At 29.5% G+C, this 27,754-nt stretch overlaps 3 protein-coding genes across 8 annotated transcripts in view; 2 read left to right on the top strand and 1 right to left on the bottom strand.

Moving 5' to 3' along the window:
- RhoGEF2 (Rho guanine nucleotide exchange factor 2) overlaps positions 1–27,754 on the top strand; it is a 69,270-nt gene that overhangs the window by 22,754 nt on the left and 18,762 nt on the right. For 3 of the 6 annotated variants that reach the window (XM_015332149.2, XM_089177312.1, XM_015332152.2), the window contains 17 exons: positions 1,839–2,095; positions 3,667–3,891; positions 4,586–4,837; positions 5,370–5,648; positions 5,799–5,930; positions 6,020–6,133; positions 6,256–6,354; positions 6,441–6,533; positions 7,364–7,557; positions 7,638–7,927; positions 8,026–8,205; positions 8,611–8,667; positions 21,973–22,051; positions 22,317–22,398; positions 22,485–22,537; positions 22,967–23,238; positions 23,358–24,848. In XM_015332149.2, coding sequence (XP_015187635.1) covers positions 1,839–2,095; positions 3,667–3,891; positions 4,586–4,837; positions 5,370–5,648; positions 5,799–5,930; positions 6,020–6,133; positions 6,256–6,354; positions 6,441–6,533; positions 7,364–7,557; positions 7,638–7,927; positions 8,026–8,205; positions 8,611–8,667; positions 21,973–22,051; positions 22,317–22,398; positions 22,485–22,537; positions 22,967–23,238; positions 23,358–24,848 — 4,149 coding nt within the window. The remainder of the gene's footprint in view (positions 1–1,838; positions 2,096–3,666; positions 3,892–4,585; positions 4,838–5,369; positions 5,649–5,798; positions 5,931–6,019; positions 6,134–6,255; positions 6,355–6,440; positions 6,534–7,363; positions 7,558–7,637; positions 7,928–8,025; positions 8,206–8,610; positions 8,668–21,972; positions 22,052–22,316; positions 22,399–22,484; positions 22,538–22,966; positions 23,239–23,357; positions 24,849–27,754) is intronic. The other 3 variants (XM_015332151.2, XM_015332150.2, XM_015332153.2) reach the window with 3 other exon arrangements.
- LOC149033522 (uncharacterized) lies at positions 12,846–13,630 on the bottom strand. The gene is made up of 2 exons (XM_089177501.1): positions 13,324–13,630; positions 12,846–12,974 (listed from the first exon to the last, which is right to left on the bottom strand). The coding sequence occupies exon 1, from the start codon at positions 13,628–13,630 to the stop codon at positions 13,325–13,327; it is 306 nt and encodes a 101-aa protein (XP_089033627.1). The 3' UTR covers positions 12,846–12,974; position 13,324.
- Positions 15,344–17,597, top strand: LOC149033521 (uncharacterized). The gene is made up of 2 exons (XM_089177470.1): positions 15,344–15,515; positions 16,898–17,597. Exons 1-2 carry the CDS (start codon positions 15,344–15,346, stop codon positions 17,344–17,346), a joined length of 621 nt encoding a protein of 206 aa, XP_089033596.1. The 3' UTR covers positions 17,347–17,597.

Genomic DNA, 27,754 nt, shown 5'->3' with positions numbered 1-27,754 from the left:
TTTATTTGTTAAATTATTGGCCGTGACTAAAATTCGAAAACAAGGTTGCGTTCCGTTCTCTCGAAAGTATGAATGTTCGGTAATACCATGGTGTGCTGCGGTGGTGGTATACACGTGACTCATGCACCAGTCTCGGTAGACATGCATGCAAATATTTTGGTGTCCCTCCATACCGTGGATGAGTGAGTACGTGCGTTCTTTGCAGACTGCGTTTGAGATCGAACTTACGATTTCGTGGCAATACGGTTATTTTCTTTACCCGAGGAACATGCTAAGCCTCAATCGTTTTGCATATCCCATACGCCATTTCACCCCCACCTTTTTCGATGGAAAAAAGCATGATCATAGAATATACCGTATTACAATAAATAGTTGGTTCGACTAAAGATTGACTAATGGAAGATACGAGAACAATTTCAAAAATCAAGAAATATATTACTATTTCATTTTTAAAAGAAAAAGAAATAAAAATAGGCGACAAACAAAATATTAAATTGATCGATAATGTCGAAATTTCTATTAATTTATACTATTTTATTTTGTATTATATAAATTATATTATATTTAGTATTTTTTTATATTGAAAATATTTACAAGTTTATGTCTAGTACTATGTAGTATTTTTTATATTGCAAATTTTGTGTATTTAATATTCAAGTAAATAATTCTAGCATTTTTAATATTAAAAATTCTATGTAAATTATTTATTGGTCAATTCCAATAGTTTATATTTCTTCTTTCGTGGCTCATCTATCTCTTTTTTCTCTTTTCCATTCTCATTTATAGATTCACATATATATATATATATATATATATATATATATAGCATTCACAGAGAAGGAAAGAATAATAAATTGCGTATTACTAATGTCGTTGATGATGACCATGAGGAGGATGATACTCACCCACGATTCTACATTACATCGTACTCTAGGTTATTAAGTCCTTTTCATACTCGTTACAAACGAGACTAACACACACACACACACACACACGTATAGACACATACGTATATACAAATGAACTAACTAACGATCTCAAAGAGATCGGTAATACATATGCCAGCCTAAATATTTACATTTAACAGTTAGGAAGAGTTTTGCGAATACGACGCTAGCATTCGCTTGAATGACGTCGCGTTTCGAGAGTTCAGCGAATTTTACAACTAAACGATTTAAACGCAGTAGGACACATACTAACTTTTCAATATTGCCGTGAGAATATTTTAGTAACTGTTGTTACCAAAAAACCTGATAAAGACCTGAAAAAACCTTCTTTTGAATAGTTAAATCGATAATAATCAAAGTATTATAATTAAAAAATTTCACTATGTATTAGTTTTGGATATTATATGCTCTACGATATAAATTAATACTAAATAGTTATTTGTCAAAAATATACTTACTTTCTTACTTTTTAAAGTAATTTTTAAATAATAAATGTCAATATTACAATTACACCATTTTTATGATCCTTGTTGCATTCAGTTCATTTAAAGATCGTTTATCTTTATTGTTGAAATGAAATTATTTTCATTTCATTTAAGGAGTAGAGAAAGTGATATATATCTGATTTTAACGTTGATGATTTTATTATATATATTTGATTTTAACGTTCGCTAAGGATAATCTCATTTAAGTGTGGAGTAAAGTTGAGTATAGAGAAGGAGAGTTAAAGGAAAAGATGGAGGTAGAGTTGAAAGTGGAGGTGAAGATAGATATGGAGATGGAAATGGTGATAGAGAAGAGAAAGAGAAAGAGAGCAGAAAGCATAGTCTGACCAGAAAGCCATGCGAAAATATCCAATGACTAATCCTCGACCTTGAACCTTTGTTGCAGCCTCAACGCAGGTGGCATTGACGGTGCAGCAGAAGCCACTCGGTGCTGGTAGTTCGACAGGAATGGGTACAGGCTTACAGATCGGTTACCCGGCCGGTCAACAACATCAACGGTCTTCGGTTTTGCCGTCTGGTACGGCGATGCTATCACCCTCCCAAGCGGCGACTTCTCTTTATAGGGCATCAACCGTTCTAATGGGGGGTGGTAGTGGTAGTGCACCCTGCAACTCCCTTATCACCGGACCGCAACCGGTCGATGTGAGTTACATTATCTTTTTTTTCTTTTTTCAATAGCCCACTTTTATATATTCCTTTCTTTTCTTTCCTCTTTTATTCAAATATTGCCGCGCACTGATCGAATGCTGCCGCCATTTTGTCACGTGACTCAGCTGCTCACCATCTAGTCAAAATGCAAAGAAAGCTTTCCTCGTTTACCCCTAGTCGTTTTGAAAGTGATTGAACGTTTGATTTTTCAAATTCTTCAAGTTTGTCAAGAGATTTATATTTTACATTTGTAATCCACTGGGTGGATGTTAAGGAAATAAAGTTACGTAAAGTTTGTTTTAGATACTGACCTTGCAGACATTCGTCTCATGGACGGTACAGAAAAATATGTAAGATAAATCTGTATAATCAATTATTAACGCGAAAATTATAGGTCTTTATGTGTATGTGTTTAAGTGCTAAAAAAGTTATAGGTTTTTTCTTTTATTTATATTTGATCGCAACGAATCGAAAATATTGATAGATTCTTGGTAAATATATTTTTTTAACTACTGATGTGTAATATTCGTAAATCGTTTATGTATAAAGGAACTTTGTCATTATATTATCATTTATTTTGTCTTATCGATTTTATAATTATCTACTCTTTTTCTATTGTTTATTGTGTTTAAAAATTGTCTTCACAAAATGTTTCAATAATATTATTATCTTTCGTAGTCATCATTGTTGTTATTATTATCGTGACTGTTTCTAGATAGTTTATTGTTCCGACCTATCTATTAGAACTCCTTTTAGACGTGTAGTTTGCTACACGTTCTATAGTTTGTTTCTTCTTCCCCTCTTTCTCCTTCTAAACTTCTCCTTCCAACTTCTGAAAACAGCATATTCCCGAATATACAAACTTATACGAGAGTTCGCAGTTACGTAGTTTATTATCAGTCGCACTACGGTTGTAATGGACAGTTCTCCTCTAGACTCCGTCAAAATGTTATTTGCGGGCTTATTTTTATCTGTAATTTCACTAAACCAAATTTTAAAATAATAATTAATATAAATAAAAATATTTTGCTTTCAAATTAATATCTATACATTATTACTCTGTTTTTATAATAGCATTTTTTGTATACTTATCCATTAATATATTATAGTAATATATTATTATTATTATTATTATTATTATTATTAAAATTAATACTAGATATACCACCATTTTCAGTATACCTATTTCTACCACACCAGTCAAAATGACTGGTGTATAAAAAAATGCTTTTTGAGGTTTCCAGTTATTATTTACTCTTAAAAAATAGCAAAAAATGTTTAAAAATAATAATTTTAATAGATAAATGGATTTATAGACATTTTTAAATAACAAAACGCTTAATTATTTACAGAAATCAAATGTTACATGAAGTAGACATTTTGAATTAAAATGGTCGACTAGTCAAAATGACTGGTCTGGTATATCTAGTGTTAATCATTACAACATATATGTATCTTTATTATATATTTATATAATTATTTTATATTTTAATTACTTCCGTAATTGTAAATTTCGACTAATATTAATTGTTTGTGTTTCTTTTTTTTTTTGTTACGCTTCGTAGCTGGAGAAGAAACGACAGTTGGAGACCCAACGCGTTCATACATTCCAGCTGATGTTGGAGAAAGAACGAAGTTACGTCGATAAACTTCGTAGTGAAATAGCCAAAGCTGGAGCCTGTGGTTACAATGTCAACAATGTTGCAACCTTACAATCGGATTTAGCAGGGGCCGAAAGAAGAGTTCGTACCTTGCAGGATCGACTTTCCGCAATTACCAATAACGAGCAGGTAAGAACTCATATTGAATAATTTTTATTTTTTTTCCTTTACTTCTTTTCTTTTTATTTTTTTCTTTTATTATGCTCGTTGTTTTACAAGATTTTAATGCTCGTTCATCTTTTTAATGATCACCAGTGTTTTAATCCAAACATATTTTGTGTTTTCAAAGTTTTATATGATGTTGCTTTATTGTCTTTATTAGTGCGTATTTTTTTTATGCTTATACTATTAACACTTTATTTAGATTAATTTTTATATCATTTTGTTGGAGTTTTATTTTAAATATTTTTAGATTATAGAATACATAATTATTTATTATATAAGAAAATTTATTACATGATTTTTAAATTTTTGTCGATATAGTCTTTTTTATTAAGTTTTTTAAAATCATCGTTATGTTATTCGCTAAACTTTGATAGTTTCAATTTATGCTGTTGTTGTGTGTGTTTCCATTCTATTTTATCCTTTTTAATATTAACTAATAATAATATGGGCCAACAATAAGCTTTAATTATACAAAACAACAGAAGTCTCTCGTTAACTCTGAAGTATTTCGTTCAATATGCAGAACATTCTTTTATAAAGAACATTCTTTTATATAGTTATCGGTAGCCTGGTTGTCAGAGGTGTTCCAACTGATGAATGGGTGTTTTAAAGCTTTTGCTAACCTTGATCTAACAAATGCTTTTGTTGTGTCTTACAGCTTTGCTCATTGGTAACAAACACCGCGTGTACCCCGGACTATTATCCATCTTCGAGCAGTAGTAGCGGTGGTGATGTCCCACCACCTCTACCTTCTCGTAAATCCTTATCCATGCAAAGTCTTTCTCCACCACCTTTGCCTCCTAGACCGTCACCTGCAATAAATACACAAAATACAGTCCAAATGGAGGTGGAACGACATCTGCTGACTCATTTAACGCCCTCAACCACCAGTCATGGCATACCTAACTCTGTAAGTAATCTTATCATCCACTGATCACATATGTATCTCATAATATTGTGTATGCTATTCTATTTACAGTCTAATTTTTATATATTTATACATTTGGATATAGTCAGATATTTTTCTTTACATAATTTTATGACTTGCTTTTATTTTATTTTTTCAGAATTATTTTATAATTGAAATTATATTATTACCATAATTGCAAAACAAATATTTACATTTTATTGCTATGTTAAATGTCTATAGGAGAATTTATTGTCTAATAATTTGCTATATCGTTAGATCGTACATTTAGCAAATGCTTCTTCGTATTAATAGTTTATTATAATATTTACATACCTCTCTCTTCTCACTCACTCTCTCACTCTTTCACTCTCTCATTTTCATCATTTTTTTAATACTTATGCATTCATAATAGGTTTTCAAAGTGTCTTTTTATGTAATTGTTGTTTTTATATATTACTGTTCGTTGTATTGCATATAAATGTGTGATAATAATTTCTTTGATTCAATGAACTAAATAATTGTCTATTTGCAGTTTTCGCAGGGTGCAAATTTAGGTTCGTCAAATTCGCTAAATAAACATCAAAGGACAAAATCAAGTCCAGAGCAATTGGGAGCCTCGATGATCTCCCCTGCAGAGGCAAGCAGACGTTTAATAGCATCTGAATCTGCTTGTGATCTTTCACCTACAAGACATTCGAGACACAATAATGTTGAAGTAGAAGATTTACCTCATATTACACCTCCAGGAACTCCACCTCCACCATATCCAACACCTAGTCCAGGAAATGATACCTCTTCTTCTTTAAATGATGTAAGTTTCATTTTTTTACATCGGTTTTACTTGTATAACAATATGATATATGTCATTTCTTTGTTTCTTATTGTTTTTCTTTATTTATTTTTTCATTAATTTTTTTGTTGTTGTAATTTATCTCTGAGTTTTTATGTTTTATTTTTGAAGAGTTCATACGATAGTTACGTGATTGTTTCTCCACTACGACAGACACTTCTCAACGAAAGCATTCCTGGCTTACCAATGTTACAACAACCAATCATGTCAATGGAAGACGATGATATGAGCGATCAAGAATTTGTAAGTCTATTTCTTAGATGCTTTCTTTGATAACATAATTTTGCTTTGTATAATCTATAAATAATTAATTATATCAAACATTGATTTAGGGTCAATTGGAAGACCACGGCCCATTCAAATCATTGTCAAGGCTGTGGGAACATCATGCTCATCTTGCTGTATTTATTAATTACGTTTTATCAAACAGTGATCCTTCCAGTCTGGTAGGTAAAGTGTATTATATCACAGATTGTAAAATATTTAATATTAAAAATATTAATATATATAATTATATATAAATATATTATATTAACATTTAATATAAAATATATAATTTAATTTACAGTTGTTTTACTTAGTAACGGATTTATATAAGGAAGGAAACGCCAAAGAAATGAGAAAGTGGGCGTACGAAATTCATTCTAGTTTTTTAGTACCTGGTGCAGTAAGTAAAAAATTTATTATTTCAATATTTTTTTATCAATTGTTATTTACATAATTTAAATTAACATTTAATTATTTTTTGTTTAGCCTCTCCATCTACATAACGTAGATGAAAACGTTGCACATGAAATAGATGATGTTCTCCTAAAAGAATCTGATAAAGAAGAAATTCTACGTAAAGTAGGTATATTTTGATTAAGATATTGTTACATACAATGAGTCATAGGAGTATTTATATTCACTCTTACTGTAAATTTTAAATAATTGATATTTTATTGTAATGAAAAGATTCCAAATTTCTGTTTATAGAAACCTATTTTAGGATTATTAAACTTTAAAATGAATATAAATTTGATTCCAAAAAAACATTTTATTCTTACAAAAATATAACTTTACATTAATAATGATGAAAAATCGGTTTCACAAAAGTATTAGCATCTATACAATATGTAAAAAGAATACACAATGATTATTTTTATAAGTAGTACTTGGCTTTTCATTTTATAGTGCCTTTAACCCTTTCGCTATGGCAGGTCTCGCTGCGAAACCGATTCATGTTTATATTACATTTGTTCAAAAAAAAATTAAAAACAAATTAAAAAATGAGCCAAATGCCATCAATGTTCAATATACCTAACAATAAAAATATCACGCTGTCGAATTCTATAGCCGAATCTCGTACAAATATGTCGTCAATCAGATACGGTCTATAGACGACGCTCGTAGCGAAAGAGTTAAAATGATTGAGCATTTCTTATAAGACCAATTGTCTTATCAGTTAAGTTAAATTTTACTTTTCTTATATTAAAATGCTCTTTTTTACAATAAAATTTATATCAATTTAAAAGTATAATAATCTTTAAATTTCTGTATATAAGAATTTTTAAATATTGTATTACAAGAAAATATTGATTGTTTTAAATTGACAATAGGGATACGAATACTTTTTTGACTCACTGTATGTATTTCTTCAGTTCTTTTAAAGCAATTTTTTATTGGCAATTAAACAGATATTTTGGAAAGCACGTAATCGAGCAAAAGAGGAGCTGAACGAGCAACTTGCAGATTTTCAACAGAAAAGGACTGCAGGTTTGGGTACACTGTTTGGCCCAAGTGATTCTCAGCTGGATGAAAGTGTATCTGACAAAGCGAAAGAAACGAAGATTATAGAAACGTATCTTTTGCCTAAAATGGAACCTTATCTGTAAGATATTATTAATAATAAAATATTTACAATTTAAATAAAAAATGTATAATAAATAAAATGATATTCTTATATTTCAGCGAAGATATAGAAAAGGAAAATGTAGATCTTCGACAATTTACAACAGCAGCTGGTTTGGCTACGATATTAACAAAAATTTTTCAAATACGACCGGTGTCTCTTGACCGAGTACCTACTTTTGTAGCTAAAGATAAATCAAATATTAAAGCTAGATTACTTACGGGAAAGACTAGGAAAATGACGATTAGAGGACATCGCTTTGTAGCACATCAGTATTTTACAATAACTTATTGCAACCATTGCCAATTAATTATTGGTGGTATAGGTCCTCAAGGATATCTGTGTAGTGGTACGTATAAAATTAAGTAATTTTTAAATAGATATAACGAAATTAACAAACACAATGTATATTAAAATATTAAAATAAATTATTCTTCATTCGTGTAGATTGTTCCCTAAGCATTCATCGACAATGTGTTCGTGTAGTAGAAGAAAATTGTCTTGGTCCAATAGTCAGGAAAGATAGAGGCAATGATCGTATAAGTAAATTAATGGAACGCATTCGACCGGAAAGGAAACCACCATCGTCTCATCATCATCATCATTCTCAGAATCATACGTCACACAGTAAGTATATTTTTAATATATGAAAATAGATATTGAAACATAAATGTTATGCAAAAGTAAATGAATATAAAAGAATTGAGCTCATGTACTTCAAATTTTCATATTGCATGCACAAAATAATATCGAAATTAAAGATGGATAAAACAATAAAAGGATCACTAGTGTGAACTGGTTTTATAATATCAATCAAGTGAATAACAGGGAAAAAAATTAAGTGACCCGAGAAACTGAATTGATTTTATTCTACTCATCGTTTTTTCTGTATAACACATTAATGATTATAAAATATGATATGTGATATTGACGAAGATACTACAATAAGTTTTTAATTGTTTTGAATAGTATATTATATTTTATAATTGTAGTAAAATATTTATCTAAGGATTATTTTTGTTGAAATTACAGTTGACAAAATCAAAAGGGGGGAAGAAGATGCGGGAGCATTAACGGATGGTGAAAATGGTAAGTTGATTCTACTGCTTGATAATGAATATTTTTGCAAAACAATTACGCTATTCATTTTTATTGAACATGTCTCCTTAGGCCAAGGTTTAATTATTCCCTAATTATATACATTTAATTTTTATATATTATTGTATTAAACAATCTTACGTATCACGCGGTTAATAATCTCAGTAACACGTCTTTTTCTATCAATAATAAATATATTGCTTATAATAGATTTATAAGTGTTTTATAGCGAGATTTGAGATATGTCGGCATTATGTTAATTGTGTCGTGTAAGACTTCGTGTCTTGTCAAACAACAATTTTAAACCAAGCGCATGAAATTGCAACTATAGCTTGGATGTTTTTAATAAAATGTCTGCAAATATGAATGCATGATTATTAAGAAATAAGAAAAAGGGAAATGTAGAAATTTATTCTAAATCAATGTTTAAACATAAAGGAAAAATTTCTTATTAGTCGTGAGCTTGTCTGAATTATTCTTTTAGAATGTTTAAATAAATGCACGCGTAGTCTTTTGCATGAGGCAACCATACTTAAAAAAGATATTTTTAAATAAAAGGCTCCACACAACTTTTATTTAGTTTCGTTTAGGAGACTATTTCTTGTTTACTGTTAGCTTGGAAAATTTCCGAAGATTATATGTTTAGTTGGAAAATCTAAAATAGAAATTTTTAATGTGCTTATTATTATTCATTTCATTTTATGGCCTCTTTTTAATGGAATTCCATCGCGTTCTTAAGATCAAATACTTTATATGTAAATTGTGATATTAAGATGTGTCCTCCAAAAAAGGTGAATATGTGTGTTTCAACATATATCTAATTATGTAAGTGGGCTAATGTTAGTAAAAAAAATAAACAAATAAACATTGATTTATTTCATGTTTTTTATAATTTTTTATATTATTAAATAAATTTTATACATTTTTTTAACTTGGCTCTTTGTCATAATTAACGGCACATATATTTAATATGATTGCTAAGAAAAAAAGAAAAAAAATACTTCCAATTACACTAAACTATAGTATGTATACGAGTCGGTTATAAAACATGAGTACTAAGCGCGTCACTCATAATGCGAGTAATTGTAGAGCTTGTAATTCATTAAAGGGAAAGAGCCATTGTTTTTTGCCGCGTCTCGCCGTGACGACATTTAAGTGGGTCTTAATTTAATAAATTTAATTGTCGAGCGTCGTTGTCCGTCGTTTATACCAACCACGCGTTATCCGGTGTCCACAATTCGAAGTGGCGTCCCATAAGCGAATACAATACAAGGTCAGCCCTTAACGTGAATATTAATTCTAATAGGAAGAAAAGAAGGAAGGAAGGAAGACATCTAATATTCTCTGACTAATATCTTTTTCTTGCTAATTCAAGTTCCGTTATCTTATTGAAAATAAACGAACGTAGTAGTGACGATAATTAAATAATAAGAACAAACAAACGAAAAATTTAATTTATTCGATTTATCATAATCATATCTACAAATTTATGATAGATTCATTTTTTAACGTGAAGTAGGATTTTTTTATTATAAAATTTGTTTAGAATATTTTAGACAATTCTTGGATAATTGATAACTGTCAGTTGGATAATTGACTTTGCATATTATACTGTAATTTATACCACAAATTTTATTTTAACGTGAGGTTTAAAATATTATCAAAATTGTCGTTCAATAACTTTGCATTATACTAGAAATTTATACTACACAAGTATGATTTTAGTATATGATTTAGAGCATTTAGAAAATGATTTAATTAATGTCTTTGTACTATGTTATAAATTTATACCATAATGAGTATGATTTTAATATACGATATCAAAACGTGCTACGGAAACGTCTTATCGCTTGTAATTCATAAAATCAATTTTGCTTTATGCGTGTAAACGTATTGTGAAAGCGGATGTGTCTAACTCGAGTTTTGATAATATTTTTCGTACCCGCTAATGTATACGAAATTTTAATGATATTTAAGAACCAAAAGCATAAAAATAATTTCATGAAAAAAAAAAAAATGAGAAAAGTCGAAACATATGTAAATTTCGTCGCATATTTTCGGTTCGTCCTGGCGAAACTTGGAATTATTTAAGAACGAATTATAACCGGATGTCTCTCGACTCTTGTGAGTAACAACCATCACATAGCGTTATGCAATTTTGGAAACCAGATGCATATACGAGTGCCATTAAATCTGTACGCAATCCAAGAGGGAGTGGTACGTCCTCTGCAGTTCGCATTAGTCATCGTCATAAGCGAAGCTTTTTCATAACGAATGGCCGAACGAGGATAGAATCTTATCTTGAATCTCATTAGAATTAGGTGTGGTACGCGTTAAAATATTAATAAATAAATAAATATATAATGATAATAATTCGAAAGGAAAACACTTATTGTTTCACATGCCGAACCGGGCTAAAATCGTTTTATCTTTAATCTAATTTTAATTAGGTACGATATACGTTAAAAAAAGATAAATATAAATAAATAAGGATAATAATTAAGGAAAAAAATATTGTTTCAAGTGTTAAACGAAAATAGAGTTATCTTATTTTAATTAGATGCTGTACAGGTTTAAAAGAAAAACAAAAGTAATAAATAGGCCGCATAATATTTATTATTTCGCGTTTCTGATTTTTGTAGATTTTACTCCGTCCAGCATGCATTTAGTTATCGCACAGAATTCACGTCCAAAAACAATGTCCTAATTCGAGAGAGTCTCTTATCTTTTCTTTATACAGGAAGGGTCAAAAGTTCATAGATTATATTCAAATTTAATTATTCTTTTTTCTAAACTTTTTTCGCAACTTTTTTTCAGAATGTATTTATTTTATAATTTATTTAATACTTCTAATTTTATAAACAAAGATAATAAAAGTTAGTTTAAAAAATGTCAGAAAAGGGCTAATTGATTTTTAAAATTACTTAGGATTTATTTTTTTGGCCACTCTGTACTTTGAAGAGTAATTTTCGAATGGAATTAAAATTGTTGGCAATGTTACAAAGGAATGCAATTTTATTTTTAACTTGAGAAATCTTTCGAAGACTTTTAACTCGTAAAATACCCATGATTTATTAATCGTTTTTACATTTTCTTGAACATTCCTTTTCTTCCTTCCTTTTTTTTTAAATTTAAATTTTATTCTTTAATGGCGCATAAATCATTAACGTGAATTATTACCGACATAATAAACAAAGTTCACAGTGTAGTTTGAACAATTTAATATGTTACAGATAATGTTAAAAGTCTTGATATATTAATATATATTTAACAAAATAAAAAAAGGATTAAAGAAATTTTTCCAAATTTTACAAATAATATTTAGCTATAGAAATCTATCCTTCTTCAAATAACTTAAAAGAAGAATCGACATTGAGAATACGAATAAACGTAGCACAATCTTTGTTGTGAATTCTATAAACTTATTGAGTTCGCTCGTTTTATCGCACTAATCAATGTTTTGAAATGATTAATAATAATTAAAGGGGAGCAATAGTATAGTCTCGCGTTACGAGAAATTCTAACTTATTTATCTATTTCGTTCGACTGCTTTATTTCAATTCGTATTTAATTTCAACATAATACATTTTAAAATTAAATACAGTTTAATCGGTTTTAAAATTTTTAATATAAAATAAATTTCTATTTCAATTATGTTTATTTCCGAACCTAATATTTTTCCAATCAATTTAATTTAAATTTGATAATAAAATAATACACATATGTATCTATAATTATGAAAGTGGTGTCTAACATAAGTAAAAATTAATAAAAAATAATTAATCAAAATTATCAGTTATTTTACATCAAATTATTTGAAATGAAATTAATTTAATACAATTTTTTACGATATTGTCAAAAATGAAGCGTTAAATAATGTTTGTTATTTGAACATTATGTGAAATTTATTTAGTGTATAAAATGTAATCCTTCAAATATCCCGAAACAGGAGATATATGACTTAGACAACACACATTATTATGGGTACATATATAAAATTTAAGGTTAAAAAATTCGATATTATGATAATTCAATATTTCTCTAGAAACTTATATTTAAGGGTTCATTCTGGTTTATACGCCGAAAAAAAAGGCTATTTTCACGATTTTTTTTTAGGCTTTGTAGGATACATATACATATAAAAGTTATTGGGTATGATAAATACACTCCAGAAGTACAAGACAAAAATTTTTTTTTATTGTTTTTAACGTTTTTTGACATTCAAAATGGCTGACAAACGTGAACCCGTCAAAAGTAGGTATGCTGTTGGCGGGCATCGAAATTTGAGAACGGGTGATCTAAAACAAAAAAATTAAACGGTTTTAAATTCAGTATGACAATGGCTATCGGGTATGCTAAAACTATCAATTTTTATGAAAACAAAACAAAATGACGGTCATTTTTCGAAAAAGAAAAAAATTGTTGATTTTTTTCGCAGTTTTTTGTAAAAAAAAGATACAAAATTAATATTTTGTCTTGGTTGTAGCATGCGAGATAGCCATTCATGTGTAGAGTATGTGGTTAAAATTTCAGAAGGATCGGTTGAGTAGTTTCGGAGATATCATGCCCGCCAACCGAAAAAACATTGTTTCGAGAAAAACGCGTTTAAAGTTTATTTTAACAAATTTTTAAAAAGTCTGACTTTACCTTATTCTGCGATGCCTGCACCATATAGTATGCCTTCTGCTTCTTCAAAATACTCATTTTCTTCCATTCTAGCCTTTTTTCGTTGTGTCCTGGCCTCTATCAAAGCTTCTCCGCTCAAACAATTAGCTGAGCGCACGCGCGTGTTGCCGCGGTTACTAGCGTAATTGACTGCGATAGGGCCAAGTTTTATCTCCAAAACGTGCATTATTTTCAGTATTGGATCAAAACCTTCGTTGAATATAAAATCTGCCAATTTAAAAGCTATTTCAACAATTTTTTTACCATTAAATAGGTGTTTAGGCACCATAGCCCAAAAGCATTTGTTGAAGCCCTCATTATTATTTTAAATGTGTGGCTACCTAAACATCTTTCAAGTAATTCTGTTTTTGTCAGGTCAATATCAACCTTTTGTTTTTTGCTGCTAAATTCATGCAGAGACATTTCCACTTACACCATCGCAGATGGTTTGTCTCCTCTATCTGTAATATCTCTATGTGTTTGGGTCGCAAAATAATATACTTAGACTGCTCGGATCGTTCTAAAATTTTTGTATGATAATTCTACATATGTCTACTTTCGAAAAATGCAAAAAAAAAAATTTATTTTTTCAAAATGATAAACCAGAATGAACCCTTAAGACTTCAGTGAATACACATTAGAAAAATGTACGCGGACTACACAACTGGATATTAAGTTTGCGAAATACTGTAATATAAAACTTTTTCTCTCTTATGTATCTTACAGTTAGTATACTGAACTATAATAGTTCGATAAATTCGATAGATTTATTCACACTTTTAGTACAGTACTTTACCAAAGTTTATCGATGTTAATAAATAACAAATCTTAGTATAGGTCTCTCGAGCATAATACAAATATTGTATTACGAATATTAAGTTAAACATGAATTTAAATTGCGATTATGGGATCGTAAAATACTGAGAAAGAAATTGGAAGAAATCCAAAATAAATTGTATAAATTGTTTTGCGATTAAAATACTCTCTCTCTCTTTTTCTCTCGCTCATTCATATAAGTTACTCTTAAGCAAAAAGTACACAGGGAAAACAATAATAAGAATAACGAGGGTAACAGCAGGAGGAGGCATAATTAAGAGAGGGAAGAAGATTAAGAAGAAAAAGAAAAGATGATAGAGATAGAACGTAGGCGTTTTTATCAAAATGCTTCGTTGCAATCTATTCAGAACTTGGTATGATAACATAGCTCACAACATGGACGCACGAATTATAATAACATGACGAAAAAATTGTTAAAAGAAAGGAAGGAAGGAAGGAAAGAAGGAAGGAAGGAAACAAGAACTGTCTCTATCTCTCTCCTTTTCAATTCAAAAAGAGATATGGTTGAACTTACACATAACATATACATATCATACGCATGCATACACAATAAAGATAGATATAAATATAACACATTATATATTTATACATACATCATATTAAATACATATTGCAAAGGATAAATAAAAAGTTTTTACATGCATACATTATACCAATATACTTCATAGAAAGATATAAGTATCATTGTATTATAGATATATACGTATATGTATACATAGAAAGATATATCAATGTAATAAATATCTACACCACATACCTACATTATGTACATACATAGAAATATACATACACGCATACAAATACTAGATAAGGATATCAATGTATTGAATGTCTACGTAGTCCACGCGACACGAAGGAAACTTATTCGATTGGTGGGGTCGAACCGGAAACCAAGAGGAGTACACTGTGTCGACGGGTAGGAAAGGAGAGAACGTATTCGAGGGAAATTAGTGTCTGCTCGGCTGCCGTTCTCTCGAGAAGAGGGAGAGAGGATAGGATTGGATCGGATCGAATTGGTGAACACGCATCGTACGTGCTTTTTCAAAGAACGAGTCTTGTGTATATACAAAGAGAAGTGGAAGAGTGAAAAGAGATAGGAAAAAGGAACAGCCAGCACCTTGTACAAAACGGTTGTCATTTTCTCTGAGGGGTCGACTTTCTCCACATGGTCGAAGTGCAACAGTTGAGCGAGTCCCTGGAGGGGGAAGCTATGGGTTCCAACAACCCTTATCCCCCCTCCACTACTCATCTTTCTCCCTTGATCACTGGCTTCGGCAACCTCAAGCTATCTTCTGAACGATGCAGAAACAGATTCCACCGGAAATTCAAAAGCGACGGTAAAGATAGACGCCGTGAGAAGCGTCGCGACGCCTCCAACAAGAAAGAGAGAGATAGAATATACATACGCGACATACGTGTATATATACACATTCGTCGAGCAAAATCCCGGAAAAGCTCGACAAGTAGTTTCTCTTCGCAAAAACCGTGAAAGCGTTTTCAATTTTCTTTCGAGCTTTTCATCTTTTTCAAATTTAATATCAATTTTCTTTTCTACCAAGTGATTTGTTTATACTTTTCGTGTATTTTTCATGTTCTATAGTATATCTCTCAGTGATCGATTAAAAATATAAAGTAAATGAAAGAGGAAAAAATTGGAAAGAAAAAAGGAAGGAAGATAATAAATGTGAGATTTTTAAACGTTTATAACGACATGTAAACGATCGTTTTAAGATCAAACATACCGATACGTTAGAAAGATAAAAATGGCGAAGGAAATTCCATCGAAATATCGAATCCGACTAGATATTAGTGAAAGATAGTTTTTTTCGACCTTTCGTTTACTTTCTGTGATCATTTAGATTATCGAAATCGTGTTAATGATGTTAAAAACGAAACGTGATATTCTTGAATTGATCGTGATTCATGAAATGTTTTGTTGTGCAAGTTTTTTATCGGATAAAAAAGAAGTTCAAAGGAAAAGCTCGAACACAGAAGATAACGGTTTCCATGTATTATGATGATTTTATAAAAATAACTTTTCATACGGGGAAAACCAAAGTATTTTTATTATATTTAAACTGTACCACGTGTTGTGACTTTATCACATCTATTTTAAGATTGAAATAATTATCTGTTCATCGATATTAAAATTAATATTTTTATTATATTTAAACTGTACCACGTGTTGTGACTTTATCACATCTATTTTAAGATTGAAATAATTATCTGTTCATCGATATTAAAATTAACCTATATATCGACAATATTGTAATACTTATCACATGTGAGCCGGTAATTATGATAGTGATCTTAGTTTTTCGTGATATTAAACAATACGTTTTATGTTAAATGTTATTCTTAAAATTGTAAATTACAAAAGAAATAATTCTAATTTATTTTCTCCGTTGCTTATGTCACATTAGAAAAAAATAATTTTTTTATTTATTCAGTACCTGGACATCTAAAAAAAAAAGTATATAATTTATAAACTATTTTCATAATCACCGGTTCGTAAAAAAATCCTCAAAATTTTTATTCTCAAATTTTTACTCACAAGACTATCGTTATATTAAAAAATCAAGAAAAATAATTTACGCAATTATTATAAATATTCTCATTTGTTTCTACTTGGAGCTTTTCCGAAATCACTCGTAAAAAAAGAAAAGAAATACAAAAAGAAAGTGAAATAAAAATGTTTTGAAAATTCAACCAAAATTAGGTCCACCAACAGTATTGGAGAAGGTAAGCAGAGACAAAGTTTCAAAGAAGGTGAAAACAAAGACGAAGAACGTGGTTAAGAGTACAAAAAACAATAGTAGCAACAGCAGCAAATATTCGATCGCTGGTAAAGTTTGGGAGACTTTGGCAGCTGTTAGAAAAATTCGTGAACCAAATGGGGTCTTAGAGACAGCTTTAATCGTGCATCTGGATCGTTTGAATGTGCCTGCTGCTTGCAATAAATCAAAGCTGTGCAAGTTTGAAAAGAAGAATGATACTGTGAAGGATCAACATCATAATAATCATCATCGAAATGATCATAACAATTTCGTTGATGTTCTTGCCAACAATGACAACAATAAGGAAATTTATGCGAAATGCAAAGATATTGATAAAAAATTGGATAGTAGGAGAACTACACAGGAGATAAACTATAATCAAGGTTGGTGAAGGATTAAACATGTGAACAAAATCCATTAGGTTTTTAAAAGATAACAATTTACATTTCACACATTTTAGGGATGAACAAAATTTATAAATATTAATCTTTTATACTCTGTAAATTTTTTCTTATAGTAATCGTTTTTAGTAAATTAACAATAATTATTTATTTTAATTAAGCACTTTTATAGGAACACATGCCACATGCACGTGTACACAAAATTTTCGACCTAAGGGCATTACCATAACTTATTTATTTTTATTAAAATGATTAAAAGCTAATAGTGTTTGTTAGCAAGAGTCGGAGTGCAAAGGGTTAATAATAATATTAATAATAATTAAAAAATATTGTCTCGTAAAATTAACTAAGTATGTATCACCGGAAACGTGGTGTCGTAATTACGTGAAATACTGTTTAATTTGATAGGCTGACGTAAATTAAAACCCGTTCGGATCCTGTTACTATGAATCGTGTGGTGAACAAAAGATGAGATAATATGGAATCGTTATTTAGTGATAGCTTCGACACAGTTCACAACTATTCGATTAATTTATTTATTTATTTATAGTATAGGTCTGCCATTAAAATTTTTATTATAGGCTGAGAAAGGAAAATTACTTAATTGATTGTAAAAAAAAATTACAAATTTCTAGATTTAAATATAAATTAATTTATAAACTTTTAATAAACTGTACGATTCTAGGAACTTGTTTCAAGTCTAAACAATCTCGAAAAAGAAAATAATTTATTTTTATAATCGTCTAGAATATTTTAGTTCACCTATGTGTATAAAAAAAAATTCCAATAAAATTACTCGTTGACCGAGTCAATATTTATTTCGAATGTGCATGAAAGTTTATCGTTGGAATACGAATCGATGATCCACGCAATTTTAATCACATAAGCAAATAGAGAGTAACTTTTTTTTTCTTTTTTTTTAAATTAAATACTTTAAACATATTTGTGGATATATTTATTTGTCCTGTTGAGATTATTGAATAAAATCAATAATTTGAACAAAAGAGAGAGAAGATATATTTTTTTTTTATTCTATATTTCGTATGACGTGAAAATACACTGAGTGATATTTATACTAGCTATTTTTTGTGTGGATTGAAAAAATATAGAAAAGGTTCACTATGGGATATAAATGAACTCAGTCCAATACTCTAAGGAATCATGTTTGCTCCTATTTTATATAATAATTCCAACACGTCCAACGAATTTACCAAATTATTCTGCTTAAGTTTATTTTAAATGCTAAAATGAATATCGCTATTTTTCGATTATTCGATCATTTCGGTTTTTTTTTATTTTTTTTTTATTTTCAACTACGCATCATACGATAATCGCCAACGACTGGACAATAATTGTTTCGTATTCGAGGTCATTAAGCATATGTGTTTATCAGTAAGACCTAGCATTGAATCATGTCTCTTCTTGTACATTGTACACCGAACGATTTCAAGTAACTTTAGCAGACACCAAACATTCTCAAATATATAGAAAAAAAATATATAAAAAAGAAAAAGAAAAAAAAAAGATCTTTATATTGTATCTGATATCGATAAGCTTTCTTTGTTCAAAACTCTCCACCTTTTTACTCTTTACAAATTCTATTTAATTTTACATGAGTTTTCTTAATGGTTCAATGCAAACGAATTGTTTTTTCATCTTTTTATTTTGTTCATATTCGAAATGCATTTCAATACAAGGTTCAATTCAAAGAGACGTGTACCTGTGCGTTATCAATGTTAATGAATGAAGGTAATGAAAAATTGCTTGCTATTGCATAAATTCATTCTAACCACATGGTGTGTGTCTATGCGCGCGCACATACACATGCACATATTTACAGCGTAAATGAAGATATCATGTGTGTTGTATATATTCATACTTGCACGGTTTATGGTACATGCATACGTGGTTTATAATAGATCGGAGAAATAGACTGAGTTCCCACGTATTTCTGTTACTTTCCACCAGATACATACATTCATACATTTCTCTCACTAACGTATTCACATCAAATTACGACAGTCTGCAACGTAAAAGCTTCAAGTTTTCGACGTAGTTCGGATAATTCGAGCGATATTGACGAGATATTACTATACGCATGCGCGGGCACACACACAATTTGGATAGAATCATCTGTTCATTTATTCATTTATCCATCCTTGATTTTTTTCAAATATCCTAAAGGAAAATTCTTCGATCAAATTTAGACACCGAACTAGAACTATACGTAGATGTAATTCGAGTGTAAATTACTAGAGACTGTAATTTAATTGTAGGATTTTTACTTGGAGCTATCGCGACACACGCATACACACACAAAATCAGATTTCATCAAAAATCGCCTCGGGCATTTATGCTATCCCGTGGAAATATTATTAACACGTATATGCGTGTAAGTTATGTGTATATGTACGTTAACTTGTTCTTAAATTTATTATTAGAGAAAAATAAATAATTTATTTTATTTTTGTTTTTTTTTTACGAACACATGAAATATTATTAACCCACATACATTTATACTAATGTATTTTTGATTCCATCATAAGAAATAAGTAAATTATTTATTTTAATTTTAATTCGAGGAAAGAGTCGTAAATTTTATATTGGCTACGTTATGTACAAATCTATCGAATATTAATTCACACGCACACATATATACATATAAGCACATATATTACAAGAATTTTTTAATTTATCATTAGAAAGAGAAAAAACAACTAAATATTTTTTTTATTTCGTCATAAAAAAGAGGAAAATAAAAAAAAAGGATAATTTTATGATTTTAAGATTGTCTACATAAAAATGTTTTAATAACCAATTCGTGTTAACGTCGTAATCTTTTTTTTTTTTTTTTTAAGTACTTTCCTCATCGTAGATATTGAAGTAATAAATTCTTCAAGTCTCTATCGGCACTTCAAACAATATATTATTCAAGGTTGACCATTTTGTTCCTTCCTTTTTATTTTTATCAACAAACTTCTTAATAATAACCTAAATTAGTTTGTAGAAAATAAGTAAAACCAAACATAATAGAAAGCACAAAAAACTTATTGTTAAAAAAAACATACAAATACCTTCCTAGGTATAAAAAGAAAAAAAAACAAAAGAAAAATTGCAAAAAACAAAATTGAAGATGAACAAATATAAGAGAAAGGGAGAGAAAGAATCAAATCTGAGGGTTAGGCATTTCGTGTTAAAGGTGAATATTGTTCAAGGAAAAGCTTCCGAGCTTTTCTCGATCTATTTTAGGATTTAGAGAAATGTAGGCACGTGTTTAGACCAGCCGGAAACTGTTTTTGCAGGGGGAGACAGAAAGAGAAAGAGAGAGAGAGACAGAGAGACCCCATCTTCAAATTTCCTTTCTTTTTTCTCTTCATTTTCTTTTTTCATGATTGTCTGCATTCGCAAACTCCGATCTTACCCTCTTATTTTCCTTGTCACTATTTCTCTCTTTCTCTTCTTGTCTGTCTTGGTCTCTTTCTATCTCTTTCTGTCTAGTTCGATGGCATAACCGCGGGACTCGTTTTGCTTCAAGGTTTGCTCAAGCCTTAAGACTGGACTCCTATACTTAGCAAGACACGTTCGTGTATTCTATGCCTTATGAAAGGCTGTATAGTAATCGATATGTGATAAGTTCGTGCGTCAGAAATTTAAATGACAAGTTTACTATATTAATTTGTTCATTATTTGTTCTTCTAAATTGCCAACTGTTCTGTATCAAATTTCGTTAATGCGTTAGAAATTAAAATGAGTAGCTTACAAATATTTCTTAATTAAATTGATAATTGATCTGTAAATTTAGAAAAATGTATTCAGTTACATTGTGAATCATTCAAATTTTAATTATATGTACGTCAAAAATTTCAATGACAAATTATTGACTACTTTTTTAATTACATTAATAATTGATTTGCCAAATTTAATTCACACGTTCACAAATTGAATGACAAATTGAAAATATCTATTAATTCTGTTGACATTTATCTGTCAAATTTATTTCTTAAAAAATAATAACATTGTGATATAAATTGATATATGATTTTAATTTAATAAAAAGCAAACTATATATATCTGAAGGGTGAGCTATTTTAGATTATTCATTTTCTCAATATTTATCAGTTTAGTTTGATCACTTTCACCAAAAATCAATACCACTTTATTATCATTCATAAATTTCATTTATTTTCATTGCTTTTTAAAACAAAAATTTTTATTCGTATTTATTTTATATGCTAGTAACAATGAATTATCGTTAATTCAATTATATTTTCCTTGTTATTTGTTCAATATTTTCTTTATTGAAACCAAAAGAAAAAAGTGGTTACGTGAATTATTAATAATTTATAGTGTTATGAAAATTGATCATACAAAATGCTATAAAAAAAGGTATGTATTATTATTTTCTTATAAATTGGTTAATCGTTTTGTTTATTAATTTGGTTTAAGCAAAATTCGGAAAAATAAACATTAAATAAATAAACATAGTAAAAATATTTCTTGGACTAATCGATGTTCTTTATATGCATTGTAAACTTGAATGCACAAATTATGCATATTTATTGGAAGTCGTGTTAGATGCATGTTAAATAATGAATTCTCTTATTTCTTGCTTTTAGGAGAATATCGCGGAGGCGGTACAACCGGAAACACCGATAGCATGGACGATCCTTCCTCTAGAGAAGAAATGTCCGAAATGTACGTTATCATTATTTATCATACTAAATGAAAAGAAACTTACAAAGTACTATAATTTATTTTTCTATCTTTTTTGAAGCTCAAAGAAAACAATTTTCGTTTAAACATACTGTTTTTTCTAAATGAATTCTCATTTATTCTAATTATTCTCTAAATTATAATAAAATTTTCAAATTGAATTCACATTAATATTTTCTTTTAATTCATCAGTATAATAATTTATTTTAAGTCCTGAATTTTTGCTTTATCGATTACGATTATTTAGGGTGCAGCAAAATATTTCCAGTAAGCCAAAGACATCGAACATAAATAGGTCTGAAAGTTACAAGGAACGGATCCATCATAAGGTAAGTGAACAAAGAAATCAAATTCTAAAGGATTGTTAATTACATAAAAAATCTTACAATACACTAATTGTTTTTATTCATTGCAGCGACAGTTACGAGAAAAGCGAAAGACCAGTGATCCGAATCTCTCGAAAACAAAGTAAGTCGTTTATTTTTTTATGTAAAGTATATTCTTTAATTAACACATTAAGCGCCGTTCCGCTTAACGCGGGATTCTGAGTCCGATCGTTTAAATGTCGATCCCGAAATGTTGCGGGAATTGTTTTCTTGCATGAGCATTGAATACACGTTAGTTACATTTTTAACTAAAAGAACAAAACCTATATGATGATTTGAAAACAATCAAATATTTTCTGTAGCTGAAACGTAGCCGGCGTTCAAGCGTTAAATTTTTTATATGTCGCCGGCGCTTAATGTGTTAAGTAAACTGCTAATTATATTCAGAATATCTAATTAACGAGATAGTTAACAGTTAACTTTCAAAACAAATGTTTTTACAAAACAAAAATATCTTAACAAACATTTAATTAATTAATTGTCTATACGTTGCCTGTACAATTAACAACAGGACACGTTTTAGTGACTGCGACCCTTCTGGAACATTTCCTGGAAATTCGGCTGGTAGTTCATCTAACAGCAGTTTATCGACTAGAAGTTTGGACAGTCCAAGTACGAGCCTAGAACAAGTACATCCAGCAACTTCCTCGGCAAATGCATCGACTTCGTGGGATAGCGACGTCGATGTCGAGCCAGATCCTTCGGATTGGAGTCAAGGGGTTACAGAAGAAGTACTCGCGCGTCTTGGTAATTCGGAAAAAAAAAGGCAAGAAGTTATCAATGGTACGTAGATTGATTCCTTGATCGAAGATTAATCTCAAATTTATATTCGAAACAAAACAAAAACAGTAATAGAAAACATAATTGTTCATCAACGATTTGATTTTTTTTGTTAACGACAGAACTGTTTCATACGGAACGATCTCACGTACGTGCTCTGAAGGTTCTGTCCCATGTCTTCCATAGACCATTACTAGAATCGCAAGTACTACCTTTGGATCAGATCCAATTACTTTTCTCAAATTTGGACGAAATGGTAGCAATACATTCGCGTTTTAATCAAGCGATGAAGAGGAAGAAGAAGGAAAATCCTTGTGTGGGTGACATAGGTGATCTTTTATTGGAGATGTTCGATGGAGAAGACGGTGAGACGTTCGAACGTGCTGCCTCGACGTATTGCGCGAAACAACAAGTAGCTTTGGATGCGTTAAGAGATCGTCGTCGCAAAGATCTCAAATTAAACTCATTTTTGAACGAGATCGAATCAAATCCTCTTTGTAGGAGATTACAATTGAAGGATCACATATTGACTGGTATGTTAAGATTAACTAAATATCCTTTGCTCTTTGAAAATCTCGCGAAATATACACCGGACACGAATGAGAAGGAAAAGGCAGCGGTGTTTCGTAGTCTCGAACGAAGCAAAGAAATCTTAAGTCGTGTCAATCAGGCTGTAAAGGAAGCAGAAGACTACCAACGTCTCGTAGAAATTCAACGAACCATCGACAGATCCGCTTTCGATAAATTTGATCATCCAACAGTTCAAGAATTCAAGAATCTCGATATAACCAAACGCAAACTTATTTACGAGGGTCCATTGCAATGGCGTAGAACGGAACAGAATAGAGCAAAACCGGTCGATTTGCACGTCGTTTTATTCGACGACACGATATTTCTACTACATCGTCAAGATGAAAAATATCTTCTAAAATTTATCAACACTAGCCAAGCAAGTTCTGTACTGAGCCCAATCGTAAAAGTATCTACTGTACTGGTCAGGCACAATGCTGTTGACAAAAATTCTTTGTATTTGGTCAATACCTCACAAAATGGAGCACAAATTTATGATTTGGTAGCTGCTTCTCCGGCAGAACGAAAGTTGTGGTGCAAACATATTTCGGAAGCTGCTGAGGCCTATAAAGCTCGTGATAAACAAGACAGAAGACCAACTCCTCCTACAACACTGCCAGAAGAGACGGTTTCGTCAACTGTCGCAGAAGATACACCTTCTGTCATAGCTAGTCATGTAGTAGAAGAAAAAACATATCCTAAGACAGAACAAGAACATGAACCAGAACATGAGCACGAGCCTATAATAGAATACGAATATGAATCAGAACTGGAACAGCAGAATCACGAAAATGAAGAGGAACACGAATGTGAACATGAACAAGTAAATAAGCATGACATTGAACCAGTGCATGAACACGAGTTGGAGCCAGAAACGGAGGTACATCTGCAAAATTTGCCAGAATCGGACAGAGAACTTGAAAACGATACGGAAAGCATATGTGAACATGTTCATGAGCAAAAAGATGAAGAAAAAGAAGAGTTGGATGCTTCTAAACAAAGTGACGAGCAACAAAATCTATTGTGTATGGGAGATTGTATAGGTGGGGATAGCAGTATTAATGATTCTTTTGTTTTGCTTTAATAATATCCTTACATTTTTATACACGATAAAAAAGAAAAAAGAATGAGAGGAACTAACTAGCGATCCTGGGTAGCGAGCGCTTTTCGCGTATGTCGCGAATTTATTTTTGCGCTTAACGCAACCCTTAATTGCTTCGACTAAAAACCTTATTATTTATTTATCCTGGTTCTTCTTCGAATATCTACGCTCATATGGAAGAAATGAAAGATAAACGGAAAAGAACAGCAAACGGGTATACAAAACTATATATAATTCACAACCGCGTAGCAATCGTGATCAAATACGGGAAATATTATACCGTATTATACGTATAATATATATATGTATATATCATGACTTGTAAATTAACGCCTATGTACATAAATACATACATACATTCATATATCCATATACATATATATATACATATATCCATCCATCCATAAGAGAGAAAAAGTGAGAGCGAGTTCACCCTTCAGAACATAAGTTATTAATTAATTATTGTATTTTGTTTTATTTTTCTTTGCACTGATTAATTCTTATTATTTCAATATTAAAAAATTTACGCGCGGCGTTGACTTCAAACATAAAAAGAAAAGAAAAAATTATGAGTAACCCTTTTTTTTACAAAATAAATAAAATTTTGTTTTATTCTCATACAGTATTTGTATCATTCAGGTAAAAATTTTCAAAATTAAATAAAAAAAAAAAACGAGAGAATTTATTGATATCTTGAAATATTCAATACTTGGGAGTTCTTCATTTGTTATTTTATTACTTAATTTATTGTGTTATGATTAATAACGGAAAACTAATCTTATTTTAAACGCTTGTATATATGATTTTAATGAATTATTTCAGTGTATACAATATACAAATACTTAAGCAGAAAAAAATGATCATGAAAAGTATATATAGAATTATAAAAAAAAAAACTTTTAACTAAAGAGTTTAAATTGAATACGTGAAGTATGAATGAGTTAAAATAATTAGATTTAAATATGAATGAATATTGCAGCTCTCAAGTCTAAAAATAGAGTTGAATTTTGTTTTTTTTACTTATAATACTTTACGTCTGCTTATTTAATTGATTTCTGCAATAGGAAAAAAACGTTTAGGATTATATATCAGTATCGGCTATTATTAGAAAAATTCATACACAAAAATTTAAAAAAATTAATTAAAGAGTTTTTCTTTAAAAAAGAAAGATTAGACGAGCAATAAATTATTTTAAACATTTTACTATCCAAAATTACTTGCAGTAACCCAGTCTACAGCTTTCTAAATTCACATACGTTTTTTGTCTTATGTCTTTTCTTTTACATTTTAATTCTTTCGTTTATACTAAAAAATAATATGTTGCTAATAGTATTAATGAGAATAGTTGCAGATAATTAATTAGTATTGTGCATCTTTGAATAACAATTAAATGATGCTGATAAAGAATTTATGAAATAATAAAAAGAAGTAATAAAAGTTTGATTGAAAAAGTAATAGGACTGATTATGACTACGTGATCGATTTATCAATTGTAGCACATCGTCAACAATATTAAATATTTTTAAAAAGACATGATTGGAAAATAATAAAATAAACTCTCTATTTGTAGAATTAAATTAATTACTGAAATGTTCGCTCATTATATCTAGATAATGAAAACCTCGAATCATCTATAAATAAAAGACTATATTCATTTATGAAAAAAATACTTAATAATATTTTTAGATTATATTATATTAATATAATAATTATTATTGCTATTATTATTTACTTCTTCTCGTTGTAGACCTGAGCTCATTCATTGTTAAATTTAAACAAATTTAAATAGTGCATTGTAGCGGCCGATGTTCTGAGTTGATTAATGCTCTCATTATTCTTGTTATTATTATTATTATTGTTATTATTATTATTATTATTATTATTATTATTATTATTATTATTATTATTATTATTATTATTATTATTATTATTATTATTATTATTAATACTATTATAATTATTATTTCGTTGTATTAAAATTTACTTATCAAATTGTATATTTTTGTAATTACTTAAAAAAAAAATTATAACGTAACCGCTATAGATAATAATTTCTATCATATTCTCGTATAAAACTTATGGCAAATTGACAATATAAAATTTTCATAGCAACTTTTGAAATTTAATATATATGTACTTGTAAATAAAACGAGAGTCTATTATCCTCAGGTTAGTGGTTCATGCTCGTTCCATAATACTGGAAATAAACCTGACGAAAAATAAAGAAGCTAAATTTTCTATATATTATAAAAAAAAGAAGATAAGATACAAATATAATTACTTTAGAGAAATGAATAAACTTTTTACTTTGATAAAAAAACGCTTGAAAGTTATGCGTAAACTTCTTAAAATTTATTAGAGCAGCATTTTCGTAAATAAATAACTAGTATATGTGTATTTATATATTTATATGCATGCATATATAAACCCCCTAATACTTATAAAATTATACAAACATTCTTTCTTTATGATATGAATGCTACAACAATATAACTTAAGAAAAAATAAAATAAAAAACAGAAAGATAAACCAAAAAAGAAATACAGAGTAGAAAGATAGTAGGGATCAAATCATAGAAGAAGGGATTCTCACACCCCTCTCGTTGAGAGGAGAAGAGACATGCGTAAAATCGACAGGGGTGGTAGTGTTAACAAAGGATAAACGTATCCAGAGGAAAAATTTTTTTAAATCGAATTCAAATGCTCTTCGACATCTCTATTTTTAAACTTATAGATGTAGGCATATGTGTCGTGTAGACCGGAAACTATTTTTTTCTTTTTCAGTTTTTTTTTCTTCTTCCCCTTTTTTTACAGGGAAATAAAAACCACCCCCATCAAATTTTCTTTT

The sequence above is a fragment of the Polistes dominula genome, unplaced genomic scaffold (genome assembly GCF_049000335.1).
Source record: "Polistes dominula isolate Pdom_NZ unplaced genomic scaffold, Pdom_raw_medaka contig_624, whole genome shotgun sequence".
NCBI classification, from domain to species: domain Eukaryota; kingdom Metazoa; phylum Arthropoda; class Insecta; order Hymenoptera; family Vespidae; genus Polistes; species Polistes dominula.
The sequence above is the reverse complement of the archived record's forward strand: the minus strand, read 5'-3'. Positions and strand labels throughout refer to the sequence as shown.

Excerpts from the sequence above, each read along its gene's own strand:
- LOC149033521 (XM_089177470.1), top strand. The coding sequence starts at position 15,344 with ATGGTCGAAGTGCAACAGTTGAGCGAGTCCCTGGAGGGGGAAGCTATG. Across the intron at positions 15,516-16,897 it reads CCGGAAATTCAAAAGCGACG|GTCCACCAACAGTATTGGAG; the intron begins GTAAAGATAGAC and ends AACCAAAATTAG.
- LOC149033522 (XM_089177501.1), bottom strand. The coding sequence starts at position 13,630 with ATGGTGCCTAAACACCTATTTAATGGTAAAAAAATTGTTGAAATAGCT.